The 22,901-nt window shown below is 39.6% G+C and overlaps 1 protein-coding gene across 1 annotated transcript in view; it reads left to right on the plus strand.

Annotated features, from left to right (window-relative positions):
* The window catches only part of EPHX4 (epoxide hydrolase 4), a 33,671-nt gene that overhangs the window by 2,184 nt on the left and 8,586 nt on the right, over positions 1 to 22,901 (plus strand). Inside the window, exons 2-4 of the mRNA XM_072638614.1 lie at positions 637 to 722; positions 16,469 to 16,626; positions 18,530 to 18,658. Coding sequence (XP_072494715.1) covers positions 637 to 722; positions 16,469 to 16,626; positions 18,530 to 18,658 — 373 coding nt within the window. The remainder of the gene's footprint in view (positions 1 to 636; positions 723 to 16,468; positions 16,627 to 18,529; positions 18,659 to 22,901) is intronic.

Consider the following 22,901-nt stretch of genomic DNA (forward strand, 5'->3'; position numbering starts at 1 on the left):
TCTGTCTCTCTGTCTCTCTCTCTCTCTGTTCCTGTAATTTTTCTTCTCCTTGTCTTGCCATGTCACTTACCTATGAAGTGAAATATTGAACACTCAGGGCATTCCACTGTCAGGAATGATTACTGGAATGGCCAAGAGAGGGAGGAAAACAGGCAATGAGGAACACTAAATAAACAGCATCTGACCAGGAAAAAAATGTGGGAAGCAAAGACCTAAAAAAAGGGAGGGAGGAGAGGTGTGAATTATGTAACTGATGGCATAGATACTGACTAGTATGCTGAGCAAAATATGGGATGAGGAGGTAAACAAGACAGGGAGGTTCGTTCAGATTAGAATTCTCTCTCTGCCTTGCAGAGCCTGAACCGATGAAATGTGACACCTCAGTGGGATGAAAGTCACAGTGGTAACCCTGCTTCTCTACCTCTACCTCATAATGTGTGATCTGCCCCTAGAGTAGTGTAGGGAGGAAAGTTACTGGGAAGAATTCACTCCACCAATAAGTCATGGCTTCATTTATCTCTTGTTGATGTTAGAAAATAATACAAATGAGTATCTTAAAAATAGAATGTAAAAACAGCTTATTATCTTGTTATTTCAAAATATTGCTGAAATTCTATTGCCCTTCTTTCCCTGCAGGACTCAGGGCTAAGATTTCATTATGTAGCTGCCGGAGAGAGGGGCAAGCCTCTTCTGCTGCTGTTACACGGCTTTCCTGAGTTCTGGTAAAAACCACTTCCCTTCCTTTCATTAAAGACTTCACTGACCTTCCATGGTATGACCTCTCATTTTCAAGTCATGACGTTTGCCAGAGCTCTCTCTAATTTGTTGTTACCACTGGGATTTGCTCCAATTTGTGGCCTGAATGGTGGGGTTTTGTTCATGCACATCACAGCCTCCTAAGTTTATATTTTAACAACACAAATCTGTTTCCAATAGCAACTGTAAAGAACTTAGGCTACACATTTCCCTTTACTAAGAGGCATGCTCTTAGGAGAAATGGCATTGTAGATAGAGTGTTGGAGTCATGAAGACCTGGCACAAGCCTGCTGTGTGACCTTGGGGAAGCCACCTCTCAGTGCTGCGTGACTATAAGACATAGACAAATAAATGAGTCTGAATTAGTGGAAGGAGATTCCATACAGGAAATTCTTTACTCCAATGAAATCACAGGTCCAAAATAATCCTAACAGGAATGATATGATAATAATAGTGATCAATCAGTCAATATTTACAAAGTGAACACTAGATACACTCGGGCCTTAGGGACAAGGCAGTGGGGCAGAAGAAAAGAAAATAGAGAAAATTTTAAAAGAGGAAAGCAAAAAACCAGGAGGCTACTGCTTTTAAGGAAGCTTAGTCTTGGGAGAGGAAAGTGGTACATGAATGTACATAGGAATCATCAAATACTTTTTTTTAAAAAAATGTTTTTATTTATATTTTCTGTTTCTTACATTATCATAGCTAACTCCAGTATCTTTGCCCTTCCCCCTCCCACAGACTTGTCCCCTATAACAAGTAGTATTTTTTTTCAAAGGGAAAAAAATCAGTACAGCTGATGGATACCCTGGAAAAGTCTGAAAACCTATGCCATGGAACTCCCACCTCCATGAAGGGGTGGGTTGGGGGTGTCTTCTCATATCTCTTTACCAGAGTCCTCCTTGCTTTTTTTACCATTGATTTTTTTGGGTGTGTTGTCATGCTTTCCACTTACATTGTTGTGGTCACTGTGTATATTGTGTTTTTGGTTCTGTTTACACCACTCTGCATCAGTTCATATAGATCTTTGCATCTTCTCTGTATTCACCACAATCATCACTTCTTACAGCACAGCAATATTCCATTATATTCATGTACCACAATTTGTTTAGCCATTCCCCAGTCAATGGGCATCAACTTTACAATACACTTTTGCCTCATTACATATCAACAAGGTGATGAGTTCATAGAAAACTAGAACTAGGAGGCACAGCAGACATCATCCTCATCCAACTCCCCCATTTAACAACTGAGAAAATTGAGGCCTGGAAGGTGGCTATCTGCTCCAGTGAACACATTTTTTTACCTTTTCCTTTTGGTTATGTGTACTACAATTCATGACAGTGGTTAGCACAGATCACTCCCACCCCCCTACAATAGCTAGCAGCCTGCTCCCATTATACTTGAGGAGGAAACTGGTCCATGTTTGAACACTGTATGAGAAATAATAAGTACAGAAAAATACAACATATTGATTTTTTTTACCAGAACTTGAAAACTATTTTTTTTCATGCTAGTGAAAGGAGAAGTTGGGTTTTGATCACATAGGTCTAAATGTGATCTTGTGATGTTTCATAAGCTAAATAGGTCAGCCTGGTCAATAGCTGGATGGAAAAATCAGAATTTACTGAATAAATACAAAATTGTTGCTAAAGAGTCCCTTATATGTGGACTTTTATTTTCGATAAAATGTCAAAATGAATGTTTTGCCATATTTTTTTCTAACTAAGTACGATGGAGTTTGACTCTATTTATGATATAAAGTGATTAATACCATGGGTTGCATAAAGAGGTAGAGTAGATAATGTAATATGGGTTCAGGCCAGGATCCTATGTTTTGGCCCAAAATATCTACCCTACCCTCAGTCCTTGAAATTATTCTATTACAGATTAATTCCATTCAATTCAACAAGTATCTATTAAACATCAGATGTATGCAGAATCTAAATCTAGCAGGGGAGGCAGACATCAACACAACTGTAATGAAAAATAAATTATGATTAGTGTCATAAGATAAGTGTACATAAAATAAGATGGGGGTTGGAGATCACATCCATTTGGAGGAGGACCATGATTTGACTCCATGGAAGGGGGCAGCATTTGATTTGGGCCTTGAAACAAGGGTAAGATTGGGCAGGTAGCCATTGAGGGCTTTCCAGGTGGAGAGGATAATGTGAATAAAGGCACAGAAGCAGGTAAAAAGGCATATGGAGCATTTGGGGAATGGTAGATATTCAAGGTTGGAGCACATGGTGCCTGAGGAGAGGAATGGGAAATAAAATCAGAAAGGTGGGGCCGTGGAAAGCTTTGAAGGATCAGATCTCATCCTGTAGGCAAAAGAGAACTGAAGGCTTTTGAGCAAAATGAAGGGCTCAGTCTGCGTTCAGGAGAAGCATTTTCTGAGTGACATGATCAGAGCCCAAAACGTGAAACATTCAGACACATTATGGGTAGTACAGTGGCTGTAGCAAACACTTCCTTGTCCCTGTCAGAGACATCCTTCTTTCCCTTTACTCACTGGTGTTATGGCAATTGATTCATATGATTCCAGGTTATTGAAAAGGTAGTCACTGACGATGAGCTGCCTCTTACTTTTCAGCAATAATGTTTATTCTACATTCATAAAATAAAAAAACCCCTGAGTTAGAGGGGAGATTTCCAGGCTGCCTAAGAACAAAAATGTGTATTCGTCCTTCGTTGCTGAAGAAGATCAAGCCATCAGAGAAATGATGACATGACTTGCACTTGACTTTGTTTTTGAATGAAAGAGGGCTGTGTAGGTCACCAGCCTCACTTCCCCTCCAGAGTCATCTGATTCTAGTGACCAGATATTCATCAGGATGACTGGAGATGACCCAGGATGAGGCAATTGGGGTTAAGTGACTTGCCCAAGGTCACACAACTAGTGAGTGTCAAGTGTCTGAGGTGAGATTTGAACACAGGTTCTCCTGACTCCCACACTGATGCTCTATCCACTGTACCACCTAGCTGCCCTAAGAACAACCCAAAGCATGAATACCAAACCCAGCTTGGAAAACTTCAATGATACTCTCAAAGGCATTGTTGGACAGCTCTCGAATTGCTGTAGAATTCTTTTCTCATAGTGAGTCAAAATCTGACTCCCTGTAATTTTCACCTAATGCTTCTAATTATACCCTCTGGGGCAGAGGAAAATAGGTTGAATCCCCCTCCCACATAATAGCCTTTCAAATACGTGATGAAGGCTCTCATAAGATCCTAGCAAGGCATAAGATGCCTGCCAAGGAAGCTTATCCAGATATTTCAACCAATCTGCATAGGACAAGTAAGAAGCTAGGTCTTGTGGTGGATAGAGCACTGATCTTGGAATCACGAAGACTCATCTTTACTAGTTCAATGCAGCCTCAAACACTTACTGGCTGTGTGATCCTGGCAAGTCACTTAACCCCACTGGCCTCAGTTTCCTCATGTGTAAAATGAGTTGGAGAAGGAAATGGCAAAGCACTCCAGTATATTTGCCAAGAAAACCCCAAACTGAGTCACAAAGTCATGACTGAAAAATTGCTGAATAACAAAAGTTCCTTGAGACCAAGATGTGTCTAATTTTTGTCACTATATCCCCAATGCAGGACACAGTGCCTGATGGGAGCTTGTGTCCTCTTTCTGTCGTGGTCACCCCTCTTCAGTGATCCAATTTATTGATGATCCTCCTAAAAGTTTGCCTCCATCACCGGAAATAACAGTACAGATGTGCCTAATCAGTCCATTAACAAACATTTACTAAGTGCTGACTGTGTTCTAGGAACTGAGGATACAAGTAACAAAGAAAAAAAATTCCTACAATCAAGGAACTCACATTTATATGTTCTGATATTTATTGTTTCAGCTAATAATTGTATTAGCTTGTTTTCCATATCACATTATTACCTACTATTGAGCCTGCAGTTTCACTGAAACCCCAGGTTGTTTTCAGATGAATGCATGTCTAGTTGTGTCTGCCCCCTTTTGTACTTGTGAGTTGGCTATTCTGAATCTAATTGTAATGTTTTGTGTTTAGCCCTATTAAATTTCTTTTTATGAGTTTAATCCTAACATTCTAGCCTGTCAAGGTCTTTGGATTCTGACTTAGGGCAGCTAGGTGGTGCAGTGGATAGAGCACCAGTGCAGGAGTCAGGAGGACCAGAGTTTAAATCTCACCTCAGATGCTTGACACTCACTAGCTGTGTGACCTTGGGCAAGTCACTTAATCCCAATTGCCTCATCCTGGGTCATCTCCAAGCATCCTGATGAATATCAGGTCACTGGATTCAGATGGCTCTGGAGGAGAAGTGAGGCTGGTGACCTGCACAGCCCTCCCTCACTCAAAACAAAGTCAAGTGCAAGTCATGTCATTATTTCTCTGATGGCATGATCTTCTTTGGCAACAAAGGACAAACACACACACCCAATATGTTAGCTATGCGCCTTATTTTGTCTTATCTGAAAAGCAGTCTATCTCTGCCTTTATCCAAATCATGACAACCATGTTCAATGAGTAAAGGGCCACAAGTAATTATTGGATTACTACCCTAAAGATCTACCAAGCTGACACATAATCATTAATGGCTTCTCTTTGGGTCTTATATTTAAAATAGTTTCAAAATCTACCTAGCTGTAAATCCTATTGCCCAGACCACATCTCTCCATCTTATCCACAAGAATAGCAGGGGAACCTTTGCCAGATGGTTTGTTGGAAACCAGGTGTGTGTGTGTGTGTGTGTGTGTATGCGTGTGTGTGTATATGTATTTTATTTGTGTGTGTATTTGTATTTTATATATGTGTGTGTGTATATATATATATACATACATACATACACACACACACATAGCATCCCCTGATCTACCAGTCTAGAAAACCTGTCAAAAAAGAAAATGAGGTTACTGTGACATGTCCTAATCTTGATGAAGCCATACTAGCTCTCCATAATTGTGACTTCCTTTTTCATCTGTCATCCCTTTAATCAGAGTCACAATGAGATGGGTCAGTCATACATTCGCATTAGGGTGGTAAAGTCACAGGGCTTTCCTGGGAGGTGTTTCCAGGCTGCCCTGGCTCTGGTAGCCAGTGGCCCCATCCATGGACAGCACTGTTCTTCTCTTGCCAGGCTCCATCCTTGGCAGTTTCTACCTGCTTGTATTGCAGCTCTTCCAGCAGAGTAGACATCTCTGGTTTCAAACTCCAGTTTGGTACTAATGGCCATAAGCTGCCAGCATGACTCCCAAGTGTAGCAGGAACCAGATTAAAATGTAACTGGGAAATGTTTAACAAAATAAATGAAAATCCAGTATAACATCAATGATGCTAATTTGTAGTCCTCTAAGTCAAAATTTGGCTTCAGGGATTCATTTCTATTTGAGTTTGACACCATTGGTTTATAGGGCATACCCACTTGTCCCAAGTGAGAATATTGCTAGGTAACAGCTTGTTTTTCTGTCATTTCAGTCATGTCTGATTCTTTGTGACTCCATTTGAAGTTTTCTTGGCAATGAGTGGTTTGTCTTTTCCTTTTCCAGCTCATTTTACGGATGAGAAACTGAAGCAAACAAGGTTAAGTGACTTGCCCAGGGTCACACAGTTAGTAAGTGTCCAAGGCCAGATTTGAATTCATGAAAATGAGTCTTCCTCTTTCCAGGTCCAGTGCTCTATCCACTGTGCCAACTAGCTATCCAATTAACAGCTTACCTTCCCTTAATAATAGGGCAGTGTGTCAAACCTGCCTATAATTTAGGAGAAAAGCCTTGGACCAAGGTGTCCTACCCTTTCTATTTTTTAGTCACAGACTTTTAAAAATATTTATTTTAAAAATTTACATTTCAAGTTCTGAGTTGTCTCCCTCCCTTTCTCCCAAATCCACATTAGAGAAGGCCAACATTTTGTGTGTGTGTGTGTGTGTGTGTGTGTGTGTGTGTGTGTGTGTAAAACCAAACAATACATACTTCCATATATCAGTTCTTTCTCTGGAGATGGATAGCATTTTCCTTCATAAGTCCTTCATAGCTGATTTGAAAGATCATATTACACAGAGTTACATTACACAGTTACTCTTGGAACAGTATTGTTGTTACTATATACAACATTCTCTTGGTTCTGCTTATGTCATTCCACATCAATTCATGTAAGTCTTCCAGGTTTTTCTGAAAGCATCTTGCTCATTATTTCTTACAGCACAATAATGTTCCATCACAATCCTATACCACAACTTGTTCAGCAATTCGCCAATTGATGGCCATTCCCTCCATTTCCAATTCTTTTTCACCACAAAGAAAGCTGCAATAAATATTTTAGAACATATAAGTACCTTTTCTTCTTGCCTGATCACCTTGGGAAAGAAACCTAATAGTGACATTGCTGGATCAAAGAGTATACACAGACTTACAACTCTTTGGGCATAATTCCAAATTGCTTTCCAAAGGTCATGACTTTATTGGCAGTTTAGCAAAGCCTATAGAACACTTCCTACAGTAATGATTTTAAATACAAGGCACTGCAAAGGAAATTAATTATATTGAAATACAAATTCTGTACTAGAATTTTGCCAAGAAGGAAAGAAATGAACATTTATTAAGTAGCCATCATTTGCCAGGAACTGTGCTAACTAATCATTACAAACATTTCATTTTAATTTTCACAACAACCCTGGGATAATAACCCTGTTATTATCCTCATCTTACAGTTGTGGAAACAGTTGGACCAACAGAGGTTAAGTGACTCGTCCAGGGTCACACAGCTAGTAAGTATTTAAGGCTGGATTTTATATGAGTATTCCTGATTCTACTCCTGGCATTCTGTCTACTGCTCCACCTAATTTCCTGAAGCCAAGCAAAACTAGTCAATATTTATAGGGTCCATTCTCTTCAGTTTTCTAAAAATTGAGACATCTGCCCTTCCCCCAAACCGTGCTTCCTTTCCCATTCTCTTTGAACTTTCAGAAAACACTGACAGTGGCTCAACAACCCTGTTTGCCTTTTCTTTTGGTACTGGTGATGTGAACTCAAGAAGAATAACCAGGCACTCTCTTACTATCTCCCTACTTATTCCAGTTATCAACTGGAATTAACCCATTTATCTCCAATTCTTTCTAGTACAAAGATCATTCTCCTTGAAAGGCAAAAGATGAAAAATGGGAGTTGAAAAGATCTGCACTCTCACTTATCATCATCCTATTAATTTTTGGTGGGAGTCTTCTTCCTTCTTTGGTTCACTTTTCTCTAATATTACTTTTATGGAAAGCTTGATGACATGCAAAGTATCCCTCTTACCTGCACCCTAAGAAAGGAGGTAAGACAAGATACAATCCCCATTCTAGAGTTAGAGAATAAGCCAGAGATTTCCCCATCTTCATGCACCAACTAAGTGTCAGAACCTGGGATTCAAACCCATTCCAATCACTCCAAATCCATCCCTTTTCCACTCAACAACACAGCCTCTCATACTGCATTCTTATCACCATCTAAGAATTATCCATGGAAAGGGATCACAGCACTAGAATTGTAAGGTTCCTCAGAGACCATATCTGGTACAAGCCCTTCATTTTATAGATGAGAAGATTGAGGCCCAGGGAGGTCAATTGACTTGTAGTCACTCACAAGAGTATAGATTTAGAGGTGGGTGTCTTCAAGGGCCATCTAGTACAACCCTAGCAGTTTAAAGGTAAGAGAACTGAGTCCCAGTGAAATTAAACGACATCCAATGGCACATAAATGGGGTCGGAGGCAGGATTTTAAACCCAGTTCTCTAACTCCAGAGAAGGTGGTGTTTTTTTTTCCACTTTCCAGCTCAGTTTCTATAGATTTAGGGAGTTTTCAAAAACAATGCAAACTCTTTGTTGGGCTACAGGAAACTAACAAAGACCTGGCACAAATAAACACACACCAAGGTACTTTGGCCAGATACACTTGGAAATGAAATTGATTTTTGCCAAAAGATGACATTCTGCTGTTCTTTCCCCTCCTCCTTCTGAATCAGTTTTTAAAAATATTTTGAGCTGACAAAGCAGTTTCTTTGAGTGCTTTGAGTCCTTTTTCTCGCCAGCTGTCTAAAATGTATTCATCAAAATTCTTGAGTGATGAGGCATGTGAGCATTTTACAAAGGGTTATTTATGCCACTGAGCACAAAGTGGCTGATCACAACAGCCCAGCCTCTACAAGAGATCCAAAAAACAGAGAAAGAAAGGATATTCTTTATCTGAAGTGAGGTCTGCCTGGTAAAGATGAGAACCCTTGTTATTTTAATATAGTAAAACCTGGGAAAGTGTCTATTGTACTGATAAACTCCTTGGCAGAAGCAAAAGGAAATATAGATGAAAATGATTCAAATAGTTTTTGCCGTTGTTCAGCTGTATCATGTTCTACTCTTCAAGACCCCATTTAGGGTTCTATTGGCAAAGATACTCGAGGGGTTTGCCATTTCCTTCTCCAACTCATTCTACAAATGAGGAAACTGAGGCAAACAAGGTTAAGTAACTTGGCCAGGGTCACACAGCTGGTAAGTGTCTGAGGCCAGATTTGAACTCAAGAAACTCAGGAAAGCTATGTTGTCCCCCTAACTGCCTCTCAAATAGTTGACTAAAATAGCTTACTTAATTGGTTGTTCATCAAAGAGATGAAAATTGCCTAGGAATTGCCATTGTTCAAATCTACTTCATCATTGCAATGAGATTTGACAGTTTTTCTTAGGAACTGACTTAATGATTTGGGTTTAAAACAACAGCAAAAAGAGGTCCCTTATCGTAGAAAGTGGGCATAGCAATTATTTCATAAATTTAATCAATAAATCAATAGACATTCATTAAGCACCTACTATGTGCCAGGGACTGTATTAAGCATCTGAGATACAAAAAGAAACAAAAGATAATCCACTCCCTCAAAGAGCTCATAGTCTGTTGAGGGAGCTGAGAGTTGAAATGCAGATTAGATGTCAGTACATTTTTTACTATGTGGCACAGTAGAGAGAATACTTACTGGTCGTCAAGTCATGAAGATCTGTGTTTAAATCCTGCCTCAGACATGTGCTGTCTGTGTAAGCCTGGGCAAATCAGTTAACCTCTTCTATGCCTTGATGTCCTTATCTGTGGCTAAAATAGGATATCTAAGGATGAAATAGCACCTACCTCCCAGAGTTGTTGTGAGGATCAAATGAGGGAAAAAAGTATATAAAGTGCTCTGCAAACTTTAAAGCTCTATATAAATTCTAGTGATTTAAGATTTTTTAAATTTAATTGTTTCTCAATGAACAAAAATCACTTTACTTTCCCACCTTCCCCAATGAAAAAGGAAAAGAAAAACAAAAACCTTTATAGGAAATATGAATAGTCAAATACTAGTTACTACTACTACTACTACTACTAATAATAATGATGAAGTACTACTCCATTAAAGTACTACTACTAATAATAATAATAACAAAGTAAGCTACCATCACCCAACCTAGAGTGAGTGTTTATCAATATTTCCAAATCCCTCTTACTACAGTGACATTCCTTTCCTCATTTGTAAAATGGGGATTATAATACTTGTATTACCTACTTCTCAAGGTAGTGGTGACAGAAGTAATTTGCCAACCTTAACACACTATATAAATGTGGCCTGTTATTGTCATTCATTTCCCACAACTCATGAAAGATTTTGGACGCACTAAGTTAGACAGATCTCTGGCCATGGTGCTGACATTGCCAAGGCACTATGTGCTTCCAGCATTGCATTAGTGCAGGAAAACAGACTGCCCAGACATCACAGCTGTTACTACCTAGGCTAGACAGCAGCTCTGCCCTATCCTGGATGCAAGGCAGATGGGTAGGCAAGCACTATCAGACCTAATTAGGGAACTTGACCTCTTGTTGGTCACCATTTAGACTCAGCCTCCCTTCACCTGAACCTCACTGCTTTTCTTTGCTGAGTGTCTTCTTAAGTGATAGCTTGACGTTGTTATCGAAGGAACCTTGTTGCCACACTGTCTAGTGGTCAGACTTGGCATTTTTGGTGTGGAGAGTTGTGTATAGAAGTCCTGTTTCTATCCAAGGCTGTTTATATAGGGTAGGCCTTTATTGCTCTCCTTGTTTCTGGAGAACAAGGTTTCCTTGCAGGATTTTTTTTGTTCTGTGTGTTTGACTATGAGACACTGGAAAGAATGAACTGGTGCCTACCTACTGAGGGACTTGTGTCCTAGTATGAGCTTTGTCTTTCAAACCAGTCTTTCCTTGAACTGCCCCTTGAGTTATAACATTCTAAATCTCCAATCTTCCCTATCAGTAGAGGGAGTATAATAAGGGGAAGGGAGGGCATCAGCTATCATAACAGTCATAAATCTAAGTGTCAATTTTATGCTTAATGTTTTCATGTTAGTGTGAATGAATGAATAAGCATGTATTAAGTACCTACTGTTTGCCAAGTTCTGGGGACATAAACAGAGAAAAGCAACAAGAAAGTCTCTGCTTTCAGGAGCGTATATTCTTTTTTTAATTTATTTAAGTTTTCAACATTCATTTCCACAAAATTTTGAGTTCCAAATTTTTTCCCCATCTCTCCCCTCCTCCTACCCCCAAACACCAAGCATTCTAATTACCCCATCACCAATCTGCCCTCTCTTCTAACATCCCTCCCTTCCCTTATCCTCATCTTCTCTTTTGTCCTGTAGGGCAAGATAAATTTCTATACCCCATTATCTATATTTCTTATTTCCTAGTTGCAAGAACAATACTCAACAGTTGTTCCTAAAACTTTGAGTTCCAACTTCTCTTCCTTCCTTCCTCCCCTCCCATCCCCATTGGGAAGGCAGGCAATTCAATATAGGCCATATATGTGCAGTTTTGCAAATGACTTCTATAATAGTCCTGTTGTGTAAGACTAACTATATTTCCCTCCACCTTATCCTGCCCCCCATTTCTTCTATTCTTTCTTTTGACCTTGTCCCTCCCTGAGTGTTGACTTCTAATTACTCCCTCCTCCCATTGCCCTCACTTCCATCATCCCCTCTCCTGCTTATCCCCTTTCCCCCCACTTTCCTGTATTGTAAGATAGATTTTCATATCAAAATGAGTGTGCATTTTATTTCTTCCTTGAGTCAAATGTGATGAGAGCAAGCTTCATGTTTTCTCTCTCACCTCCCCCCTTTTTCCCTCCACTGAAAAGTCTTTTACTTCCCTCTTTTATAAGAGATAATTTGCCCCATTCCATGTCTCCCTTTCTCCTCCCAATATATTTCTCTCTCACCCCTTAATTTCATTTTTTTAGATATGATCCCATCCTACTCAACTCTCCCTGTGCTCTCTGGCTGTCTCTCACTCTGTGTGTGTGTGTGTGTGTGTGTGTGTGTGTGTGTGTGTGTGTGTGTGTGTAATCCCACCAACTACCCAGATAGTGAAAAAAGTTTTAAGAGTTACAATTATTGGCTTTCCATGTAGGAATGTAAACAGTTCAACTTTAGTAAGTCCTTTGTGATTTCTCTTTGCTATTTACCTTTTCATGCTTCTCTTGATTCTTTGTTTGAAAGTCAAATTTTCTTTTCAGCTCTGGTCTTTTCATCAAGAATGCTTGAAAGTCCTCTATTTCATTGAAAGACCATTTTTTCCCCTTAAGTATTATACTCAGTTTTTCTGGGTAGGTGATTTTTGGTTTTAGTCCTAGTTCCTTTGACTTCTGGAATGTCATATTCTATGCCCTTCGATCCCTAATGTAGAAGCTGCTAGGTCTTGGGTTATCCTGATTGTATTTTCACAATACTCAAATTGTTTTTTTTTTTTTTTGAGCTGCTTGCAATATTTTCTCTTTGACCTGGGAACTCTGGGATTTGGCCACAATGTTCCTAGGAGTTTCTCTTTTAGGATCTCTTTCAGGAGGTGATTGGTGGATTCTTTCAATATTTATTTTGCCCCCTGGCTCTAGAATATCAGGGCAGTTTTCCTTGATAATTTCTTTCATGAAAGATGATGTCTAGGCTCTTTTTTTGGTCATGGCTTTCAGGTAGTCTTATAATTTTTAAATTGTCTCTCCTGGATCTATTTTCCATGTCAGTTGTTTTTCCAATGAGATATTTCACATTATCTACCATTTTTTTCATTCTTTTGGTTTTGTTTTGTGATTTTTTGGTTTCTCATAAAGTCATTAGTCTTCATCTGTTCCATTCTAATTTTTAAAGAACTATTTTCTTCAGTGAGGTTTTGAACCTCCTTTCCAATTTGGCTGATTCTGCTTTTTAAAGCATTCTTCTCCTCATTGCCTTTTTGAACTTCTTTTGCCAATTGAGTTAGCCTATTTTTAAAGGTGTTATTTTCTTTAGCATTTTTTTGGATCTCCTTTAGTAAGGTGTTGACTTGTTTTTCATGATTTTTTTGCATCTCTCTTCCCAATTTTTCCTCCACTTCTCTTACTTGATTTTCAAAATCCTTTTTGAGCTCTTTCATGGCCTGAGACCACTGAATATTTATTTTGGATGTTTGGGATATAGAAGCCTTGACTTTTATGTCTTTTCCTGATGGTAAGCATTGTTCTTCTTCATCCGAAAGGATGGGAGAAGATATCTGTTCACCAAGAAAGTAACCTTCTATAGTCTTATTTTTTCCCTTTTTTGGGCATTTTCCCAACCAGTTACTTGACTTTTGGATCCTTTGTCAAGAGTAGGGTATACTCTGGGGATCTGTAAGATCTCAGTTCATCCAAGGTGGCACAATCAAGCATGTACACTGGTCTGAGAGTAAGCAGAAACTTTTGTGTCCAGAATCTGAGTAGTAGAGTTTTCTCTTCACAACCACCTTGCCTCCAGTTCCACCAAGCCAGCAGTGGGGGCTGAGATTCAAATAAGTTTCAGAGGCAAGGCCTACATTCAGTGTGAGATAAAGATCAGCTGCTCAAATCCCCCAGGAGTATTAGGTGGGGGCAGAGCCACCACACAAGGCTGAGGTAAGAGTCAGTTGCTCAGTGCCCCTAGGGGTTTTATGATCTAACAATGGATGGGGGCTGCTGTAGGGGCTGCTGTGGAAGCTGCTGCTGTTGGCCCAATGTGGCTTCTGGGCCTCTGGGGCTGCCGCCTGAGGCCGGAGCTATGGAAAGGCTCTTCTCCCTTCTTGATCAGCTGGAAAAAACCTGTCACTAACCTTTGGTGCCTGTGGGTTGAGGGTTCTGCAACTGGGGATTCCAACCCCCAGCCGGTTCTCCTCCTCCTCCCAGAGCCATGCTGCACAGCCAAGGCTGGGCTAGGCTCCATTCCCAGTGTGACAGACATTTCCTGTCAGCCTTTCAGGTCACCCTGGGCTGGAAATCTCCTCCACTCTGTTGTTCTGTGGATTCTGCTGCTCTAGAATTTGTTGAGAGTCTTTCTTTACAGGTATTTTATGGGCTGTGAGGGAAGAGCTAGTATATGTGCTTCTTTCTACTCTGACATTTTGGCTCTGTCCCCCAGAGAGAGTACATTCTAATGAGAGAGACAATCCAAGAATCCCAGGCTTACAAACTTAATGCCCCCTTTCCTCATTCTCATTCACCTCCCCAGTTGTCAGATCTTGTTTCTAACTTCTCCACATCTCTCATCAACCTTCTCTTCACTCACACAGCCTGAACTATGACATTTGACCTCTAATTGGTTGCCATGACTCATCTGTCCCCTTCTCCAGTGCATCTTCCACATAGCAATTTTCCTAAAACAAAGGTCAGACCATTTCACACACACATACAAATGACCCTCAGTTAAACCCCTGGGGGTCCCCGTTACCTCCAGAATAAAATATGAAGGGGCATTTAAATGTTTTCACAACCTGATACACAGGACAGTTAGGTGGCACAGTGGATAGAGTATCATACCTGGAGTCAGGAGGACCTGAATACAAATTCAGCCTCCAAACACTTAATAACTGTGTGACCTTGGCAAGTCATTTAACCTTGTTTGCTTCAGTTTCCTCATCTGTAAAATGAGCCAAGCTGGAGAAGGAAATGGAAAACTATTCTAGTATCTTTGCCAAGAAAACCCTAAATGGGGTCAGAAAGAGCCAGACACAACTAACTGACTAAACAACCACAAACAATCAAGTACCTTCCTAGCTTTCCCATATTCTTACTTTTTCTCACCTCCACATATCCCACAATCCAAGCATACTGGCTTATTTGCTTTTTCCTGGTACATGACAATCTTCTTCTATCTTGGCACCTTTGATGTGGTTGTGCCCCATGCCTGGAATGCTCTCCTTCCTTAGCTCCAACTTTTAATTTCCTTGACTTCCTTTAAGATTCAACTCAAATGCCATCTTCTTCAGGAGATCTTTGTTGGTCCCCTCCCCCCACTCAGGCAAAATTCTCCCCTCTTTGGGCCTCAGTTTGCTCATCTGTAAAATGAGAAGGTTCATCTTGATGCTTTTAAAAGTCCCTTCTTGATGAAAAACTTCTGTAATTCTTCTAATCTAACTTTTCCCCCAAACTTTTTTCTCATCTAGACTGAAATCTCATCGATCTCTGGATTTCACAAAACCTTACAGACTCTTCTTGCATTAATAATTTTTAGTTTATTCTCCCCAATTTCTATTTCTATTTCACTTCTATTCTTCATTTGAAATCATTACTATAGGAGGATTTAAGTTTTAGTAAGCAGAGGTTCATCTCTAATTTTTATAATTTTAATATTTCTATGGTAATTGGTGATTTTCTCTTATCTTTAGACTATTTCATCCATTACTAAGCTGTTACTACTAAAAAAAAAATGGGGCCCCATTCTACAGTGGCATAAGGTGAGTAAAGTGTGCTTCTTCAGGGAAGTAAGTTGATGGTCTCAGGTCAATCAAATGATCTTGCAGGGAAAGAGGGTTTTAGTCCTTTCACTCCACCATCTGCTGGTCTAGCTAATGAGCTTTGACCAATTTCTCCAATTCATCTTCCCTTTCATTTTTTGTCATCGTCAAATCTTTTAATTACCCCTAGAAATAAAAGATGTGACTTCACAAAAGCCAGTGGCTCAGCTTCATCATTCAGTTAATGCCCCCCAGATTGATAGCATCAGAGTAAATGAAAATATAACAGAAAGGTGATTTGGACAACAAGGACAGCTCAGTTTGGCAGAGTGCAAAAAGAAATATTCCTTGAGGCAGAGATAGCCCCATGTCAAAGTCTGGCTCTGCCCCTTACTAGCTGTCTGCCTCCAGGCAAATCACATCATCCCTCCTGGCCTCAGTTTCCTCATCTGTACTGTGAAGGTGTTGGACCAGGTAACTGCTAAGTCCTTTACAGATCTAAATCTGAGATCCCATGTTCTTGTCTAATGAAGAAAACTAACATTTCCATCTCAAATGTCATTTCTCTGCTTGTCAATAGACACATCACTTCTATTTCTGTTGAAGGCCACTAGGAAGCATTGGAGACAGACCTCTGGACCTGGATTCAGGAGGACCTGAGTTCAAATCCTCTCACAAATTTTCTAGTTGTTTGATCCTCAACCTCAGTCTACCTCAGTTCTCTCATCTGTAAGGTGGGAATAATGATACCACCTACCAAAGAGGGTTGTTACGAGTATCAAATTAATAATATTTGTAATGAATTTTGCAAACTTTAAAGCGTTATGTAAATACTGGCTATTCTTTTTTTCATCTCAAATGATTTGAGTTTATGGTTTTTTACTTAGAAATTGTGTAGCATTTAATATGATATAACATTATAGTATTATATATATAATATAGTGATAACTTCATCTCCCATGTTTAATTTCTCTTTCTGATACAGGTACTCTTGGCGACACCAGTTACGGGAATTTAAGAGTGAATATCGAGTTGTAGCTTTGGATTTGAGAGGCTATGGAGAAACAGATGCTCCCTCTCATCAAGAGAGTTATAAGTTGGACTGCATTGTTGTGGACATAAAAGATATTTTAGACTCTTTAGGTATGTGAGCAACATCATTATAGATATAGATATAGGTAACACCATTCCTTTTGCTAAGGGAATCACTAGTGTGAACAGGAATTCAAAGGGGAGAGGTCCTCATTTACAAACAAGTTTTTTCGCTATTCATTCATTAAAAAGCAATCCCTATAGAATCTTTATTTAGCAACATCTTATTAGCCTGGTTTAGCAAAGGTACCACAGACATCATTTAGTCCAATAATTTTTCTGAGCCTCAGTTTCCTCATCTGTAAAACAAATGATAATATCTGTATTACCTACCTCACAGCATTGTTGAGATAATATATATAAAGCACTTTGCAGACCTTAATGAACAATATAAACTTGAACTATTATTTAGTCCAACTCCATCATTTCCCAGATGAGGAAAAAGAGACCCAGAGAGGGAAAGTTATTTCCCCAAGGTCACAAAGCTAGTAAGTAACCAGGACTTGAACACAGTCTTTTTGACTCGGAGTAATAAAATTTCATTTTTTTAAAATAAATTCTATAAATATCTGATTGTACAAAAGCATGTATAACAGCTATTTTTGGTGACAAGGAACTGAAAATTAAAAGTGTGCCTACCAATTGGAGAATGAATCAACAAATGACAACTTATGAATGTAATGGAATTCGAGTGTGCCATAAGAAATAAGGAAAGGAATAGATTCAGAGAAACCTGGAACATTTGGCTGAACTGAGGCAGAGTGAAGTGATCAGAACCAAGAGAACAATTTATATCATGATAACACTGTTGCAAAGCCAAACGACCAAAAGACTCAGGGTCTGGCAGCCATGATTCTGGAGGCTGGATGCATGCTCCCTGCCTCTCGACAGAGAAGTGACAGATTCAGGATGGAGAATGAAACCTACATTTTTGGACTTGAATGGTGTGACTTGACTATTTGTATTTGTCATGAGGTGTTGGATGATAGGGAGAGGAAATAAATGCTTATTGAAAAATATAAGAAAATGAAAAAATAACATAAATTCTATAATTCAGATTTTCCTGATTTTAACTGGCTTCCAGGAGGTACAGTGGGTAGACTTGGGATCAAGAAGTTGTGAATTCAGATCTTGCCTTAGAAAATTACTAGCTCCATGGCCTGGCCAAGTCACTTAATCTTCCCCTAGACTCAGTTTTCTTCTCTTTAAATTGATGGCATTTGACTTGGTCTCCAAAGTCCCTTCCACATTGAAATCTATGACTCAATTATCCCCCCACCTACGCCTACTCCCCGTTAGTTGAGATCAATGGGTTTTACTTTTTTAATACTCATTGGAGACTCTCACATTTAGAGAATTATAAATTTAAACTTTAATAGGACTTGCCTGGATTTACTGTAAACAAAATTTCTTTAAGCATTCAAGAAGTAATTTTTATATTCATCATAAAAATTAATGAAACTTGGACCTTGATCATACTTTTGAACATGATGGCAGAGCATTTTTTGAAGCCATGTTTACTAAGCTAGCTAGGTGGTACAGTGGATAGAATGCTGGACCTGGAGTCAGGAGGACTTGAATTCCAATCCAGGATCAGGCACTTAGTAACTCTGAGACCTTGGGAAGTCACTTTACCTCTGGCCACTTCAGTTTCTTCAACTATCAAGTGGAGATAATAATAGTACCTACCTTACAAGGTAGTTGTAAGGATAAATCAGGTATTTGTAAAGTACTTTGCAAACCTTAAAGCGTTATGTCAAAGTTTACTGTTATTTCTAGAACAAAGAGGGATCAGAGGAGCAACTATATATAAAACCTAATTACTGTTCTCTCCCTCTCCATATATATATATATATAACATATATATTACACATATGTATGTGAATATATATGTGTGTGTATATATATATTATGAATGTGTGCGTGTGCGTGTATGTATTTGCTCTCTTTTCAGGTTACAGTAAGTGTGTTCTGATTGGCCATGACTGGGGAGGGATGATTGCTTGGCTCATTGCCATCTGTTATCCAGAACTGGTGACCAAGCTTGTGGTGATTAATTTTCCTCACCCGAATGTATTCACAGGTGAGTTTTACAAGTCTCTACTTGTTAGCTTCCATGTTTATGTAACAAATGAGCCCAAGTTGATCAAAATGCAAAATAGAAATCTGCACCAATCCTGTCACTGAATACTGCGCAGTGATGACAGATGGATCAATTAGTCAACAACCTTTTATTGATCATTTCCTCTGTGCCAGACATGGTGCTTGGTGATGGGTGCTGGGGAGACAAAGACAGAAATGAGGCATGAAACTCTCCCTGCCCTCAATGAACCAACATTCTATCTGGGGACATATGTTATAAATACATACATACATACATATATACACACATACATATACATACATACACACATACATATATATATTTAATATACACACATATACATGGGGCAGCTAGGTGGTGCTGTGGTGCATAGAGCACCAGGCCTGAAGTCAGGAAGACCTGAGTTCAAATCCAGCCTCAGACACTTCCTAGCTATGTGACCCTGGACAAATCAGTTAACCTCCATCCACTTCAGTTCCCTCATCTTAAAATAAGGATCATGATAGCATCTACCTTCCAGAGTTGCTATGAGGATAAAATGAGATAACATTTGTAAAGCACTTAGCACAGTACCTGGTACATAGTAAGTATTATTTAAATGCTTATTCCCTCCCTCTCCACACGCACACACACACAGTATACAGGGAGATAGAATTAGGAAAATCCTCATGAAGAGGAGGCAATTAGACTGAGCTTTGAAGGAAAGCAAGGATTGTAAGAGACCAAGGGAAGGAAGGGAATGCATTCTGGGCAAGGGAAAACAAAGTCATAGAGATAGGAAAAAGAATGTCCCATGTGAGAACCAGCAGGAACTCCAGTCCTGCTGGTTCAAAGAGTGCATGCAAGGGAGTAATATATTCTGAGGCTGGAAAAATAGGTTACAGTCTGGTTGGGAAGGCTTTCGAAAAGCTTAAGATCTTGAATGTGATTCTGTAAGTGAGAGGGAGCCAGCAGAGTTTGAGTGACATAGTTTTACCTTTGTTTTTTGGAAGTGTCACTTTGACAGCTGTGTAGAGGCTAGATTAGGGCTGCCAGGTGGCTGGGATAAGGACTCTTCATGAGTTCAAATCCAGGCTCAGACTCATACTAGCTGTGTTAACCTGGACAAGTCACTTAGCCCTGTTTGCTTCAGTTTCCTCATATGTAAAAAATGAACTGGAGAAGGAAATGGCAAACCACTCCAATATCTTTGTCAAGAAAATCCCAAATAGCGTTACAGAGTTGGACAAGACTGAAATGACTAAACAAAAACAACAGCAAAGAAGGTAGATTAGAGAGGAGAAAAACTTCAGACATGATGCCCAGTTAGGAGGCTGTTACAGTGGTTTATGTGAAAGAAGAGGGTTTGGATTAGGTATGAGTGTAGATACGTGGGCAAATGAGAAAGATACAAGACTTTTTGACCAATCAGATATGTGGGATGAGCTGGTGATAATCTCAGGCTATGAACTCGGGTGACCAGAAGCCATATTGCCCCCAACGTCAGTCAGCAAGTTCAAAAGAAGAATAGGTTTGAGCAGAAACGTAATGAGTTCTCTTGTGGATATGGTGACTTTGAGATGCCTTGGGAACATCCCTAACAGGAAAATCAAGGTTAATAACAATCTTAAAGAAGCAGATCTTAGCATATTTCCTTGTATAATTTTATGCACACATGCACAAACCCTCTAAGCTACTATTTTGCTTATTTAAATGGAAGGTAAGGAAGGAAAATGCAGGAGGAATGGATTATGCAATGACATTGGTTTGACAATAGTGAGTCATGGCAGCTATGAAACGAATTTGCCTCCTGGCTGATGGCTATGGCTATCAGTAGTGGCAGCCCTCTTCAGAGGAACTCTGAAGCTGTGATAAGAGGAACTGAAAGAAATAGGAAAAGTGGCTGACCTCACTTATATTTACTTTTAGCAAATAGGATTTCATTAAACGTTTCCATCCCTTTTATTGGCATTTACCAAGTTTTCACAAGTTCAGGTCAAGCCATGTCAATGCACATTTATTAAGGGTTTACATGTGCTAGGGAGCAGCGAGGTGGTGCAGTGGATAGAGCACTGGACTTGGTATCAGGAAGACTCACCTTCCTGAGATCAAATCCAGCCTTAGACACTTATTAGTTATGTGACCTTGGGTGAGTCACTTAACCCTGTTTGCCTCAGTTCTTCATCTGTAAAGTGCGCTGAAGAAGGAAATAGTGAACCACCCCAGTATCTTTGCCAAGAAAACCCCAATTGAGATCATGAACAGTCGGACATGACTGAAAAAATGACTCTATGTGCCAGGCTGTGCAAAGTGCTGGATGTACCCCCCCCCAAAAAAAAGAAAAAAATAAAGCAGTGTCTGCCCTCAAGGAGCTCATAGTTTCAATTAAGAACTCCTGTTACTATGGGAAATGGGGGGCTTGGGGAATGTGGAAATAGTGCCCAGAAAAATCATCTTGGATTTCCCTCCTTCCTTAAAATAAACCAAGAGAAGAAAAAATGGAAATTCTCATGGCTTGGAGCCAGGAAGAGATGGGGGAGTATACCTGAATAACTACTCTCGAAATGATCCCTAAATATAAATTTTGCTACATTATGAACATACAATTTGAGTTGTGCAGATATCCCGTTGTCCTAACTCTGCCATATTAGAGATAGGGCCAGGGAATCACAAAGCCTCAGAGTCGGAAGGTACCTCAATGACTATCGACCAGCGATCTCTCAACTTGAGTATTTTTAAAATAATAATCTTCTGTGTGCCAGGCACTGTACTAAGTAGGCACTTGAAACCCTATTTCAATATAATTGGTTTCCTTTGTAATCCTATGTACTTTATTTTACACGTTTAAGAACATAATTCTGAGAAGGAGTTCATAGGCTTCCTCAGACTGCCAAAGAGGTCCAGGCCCAAAAGATGGTGAAGAACCCCTGAAGTCCAACCCAGGCTTATAAGAATTACACACACACACACACACACACACACACACACACACACACACACACACACACACACACAATACTCCAGGCTTTGCTTAAAGACAGCCAATGAGGGAGAAACCACTACTTCCTCAGGAAACCCATTTCATTTTGAGATAGTACTAATTTTTGGGAAGTTTTTCCTTATACCAGTCCTAAATTAGTCCCTCTGAAAGTCCTCATTGTCCCTAGGTCTGCCCTCTGGGACCAAGCAGAACACATCTAATCCCTCAATCAGACAGTAGAGAATTCAAGTTTTCGAACTGAGCTACGTTGATAGTCATTCTCAGAGGCCTTTTCACCCATAACTTTGTATTGAACCATCTTCATGTTTGCCCAGTTGACCCAGAAGTCTGCTTTTCTCAGTTTATTCTGTCAGAGAGACTGCTGGCTAGTCAGTTCAACTAAAATGACAGTTGGCTATGTTTCTGGAACTCTTCTGTCAATAAGAACTAGAGCACAGCCTGAGTTAATATGAACATCAAAGGACACATTCAGCAATCTCTTTCTCCCTACAATTTGCCAACCATTCTATATTGAAGGCAGTTGAATGCTGTAGTGGACAGAATGTTGGACTTTAAGACAGTAAAACTAGATTTCAATACTACTTCAGACACTTACCTAGCCATAAGACCGTGAGCAACTCAGTCTAAGTTTTCTCCTCTGTGAAACAGGAATAATAACAGCACCTATTTCACAGGGTTGTTGTGAGGAACCTTACAGAGTTCTGTAACTGTTACCTACTAGTATACACTTTTCCCTTAATTATGCTGAGATCTCTAATCATCTTGCCAAATAGATCTTCTTGCTAAATTAAGATTTTTTAGAAAAAACTTACTATCATAATGCCTCATCTATCCAGATCACATTTCTGGAAACATCATCTCTTTGGAATATAGCTGTGAACCCAAAAATAAGCAAAAATTAATTGTTGAAGAGGCCTCTAAGTGTTGAGGAAAATAGCTGCCTCAGAGCCTACATACTTAGAACCTTGAGGCCTTCTCCTAGACAATGGATTGAGATGAGTATATTAAAAGTGATGTGTACACATGAACAATTGTGAAAAGGGAAAGCTTTGAGCACAAGGGACAGAAGTTTAAAATGTCTGACAGTCTGGGGCTTGTTCCATTAGAACACTGCAAAACTGACCATCCATTTTGAGAGAGAAGAGTCCTTAAGATCACTTAGAATGGATGTGTCAAACACATGCCTTGCACATCCTGAGCTACCATATGTCCAGGGGGAAGTTTCCACAGGGGAGAAAATCC

Source organism: Notamacropus eugenii, chromosome 2 (assembly GCF_028372415.1).
Source record: "Notamacropus eugenii isolate mMacEug1 chromosome 2, mMacEug1.pri_v2, whole genome shotgun sequence".
Classification (NCBI taxonomy): Eukaryota; Metazoa; Chordata; class Mammalia; order Diprotodontia; family Macropodidae; genus Notamacropus; species Notamacropus eugenii.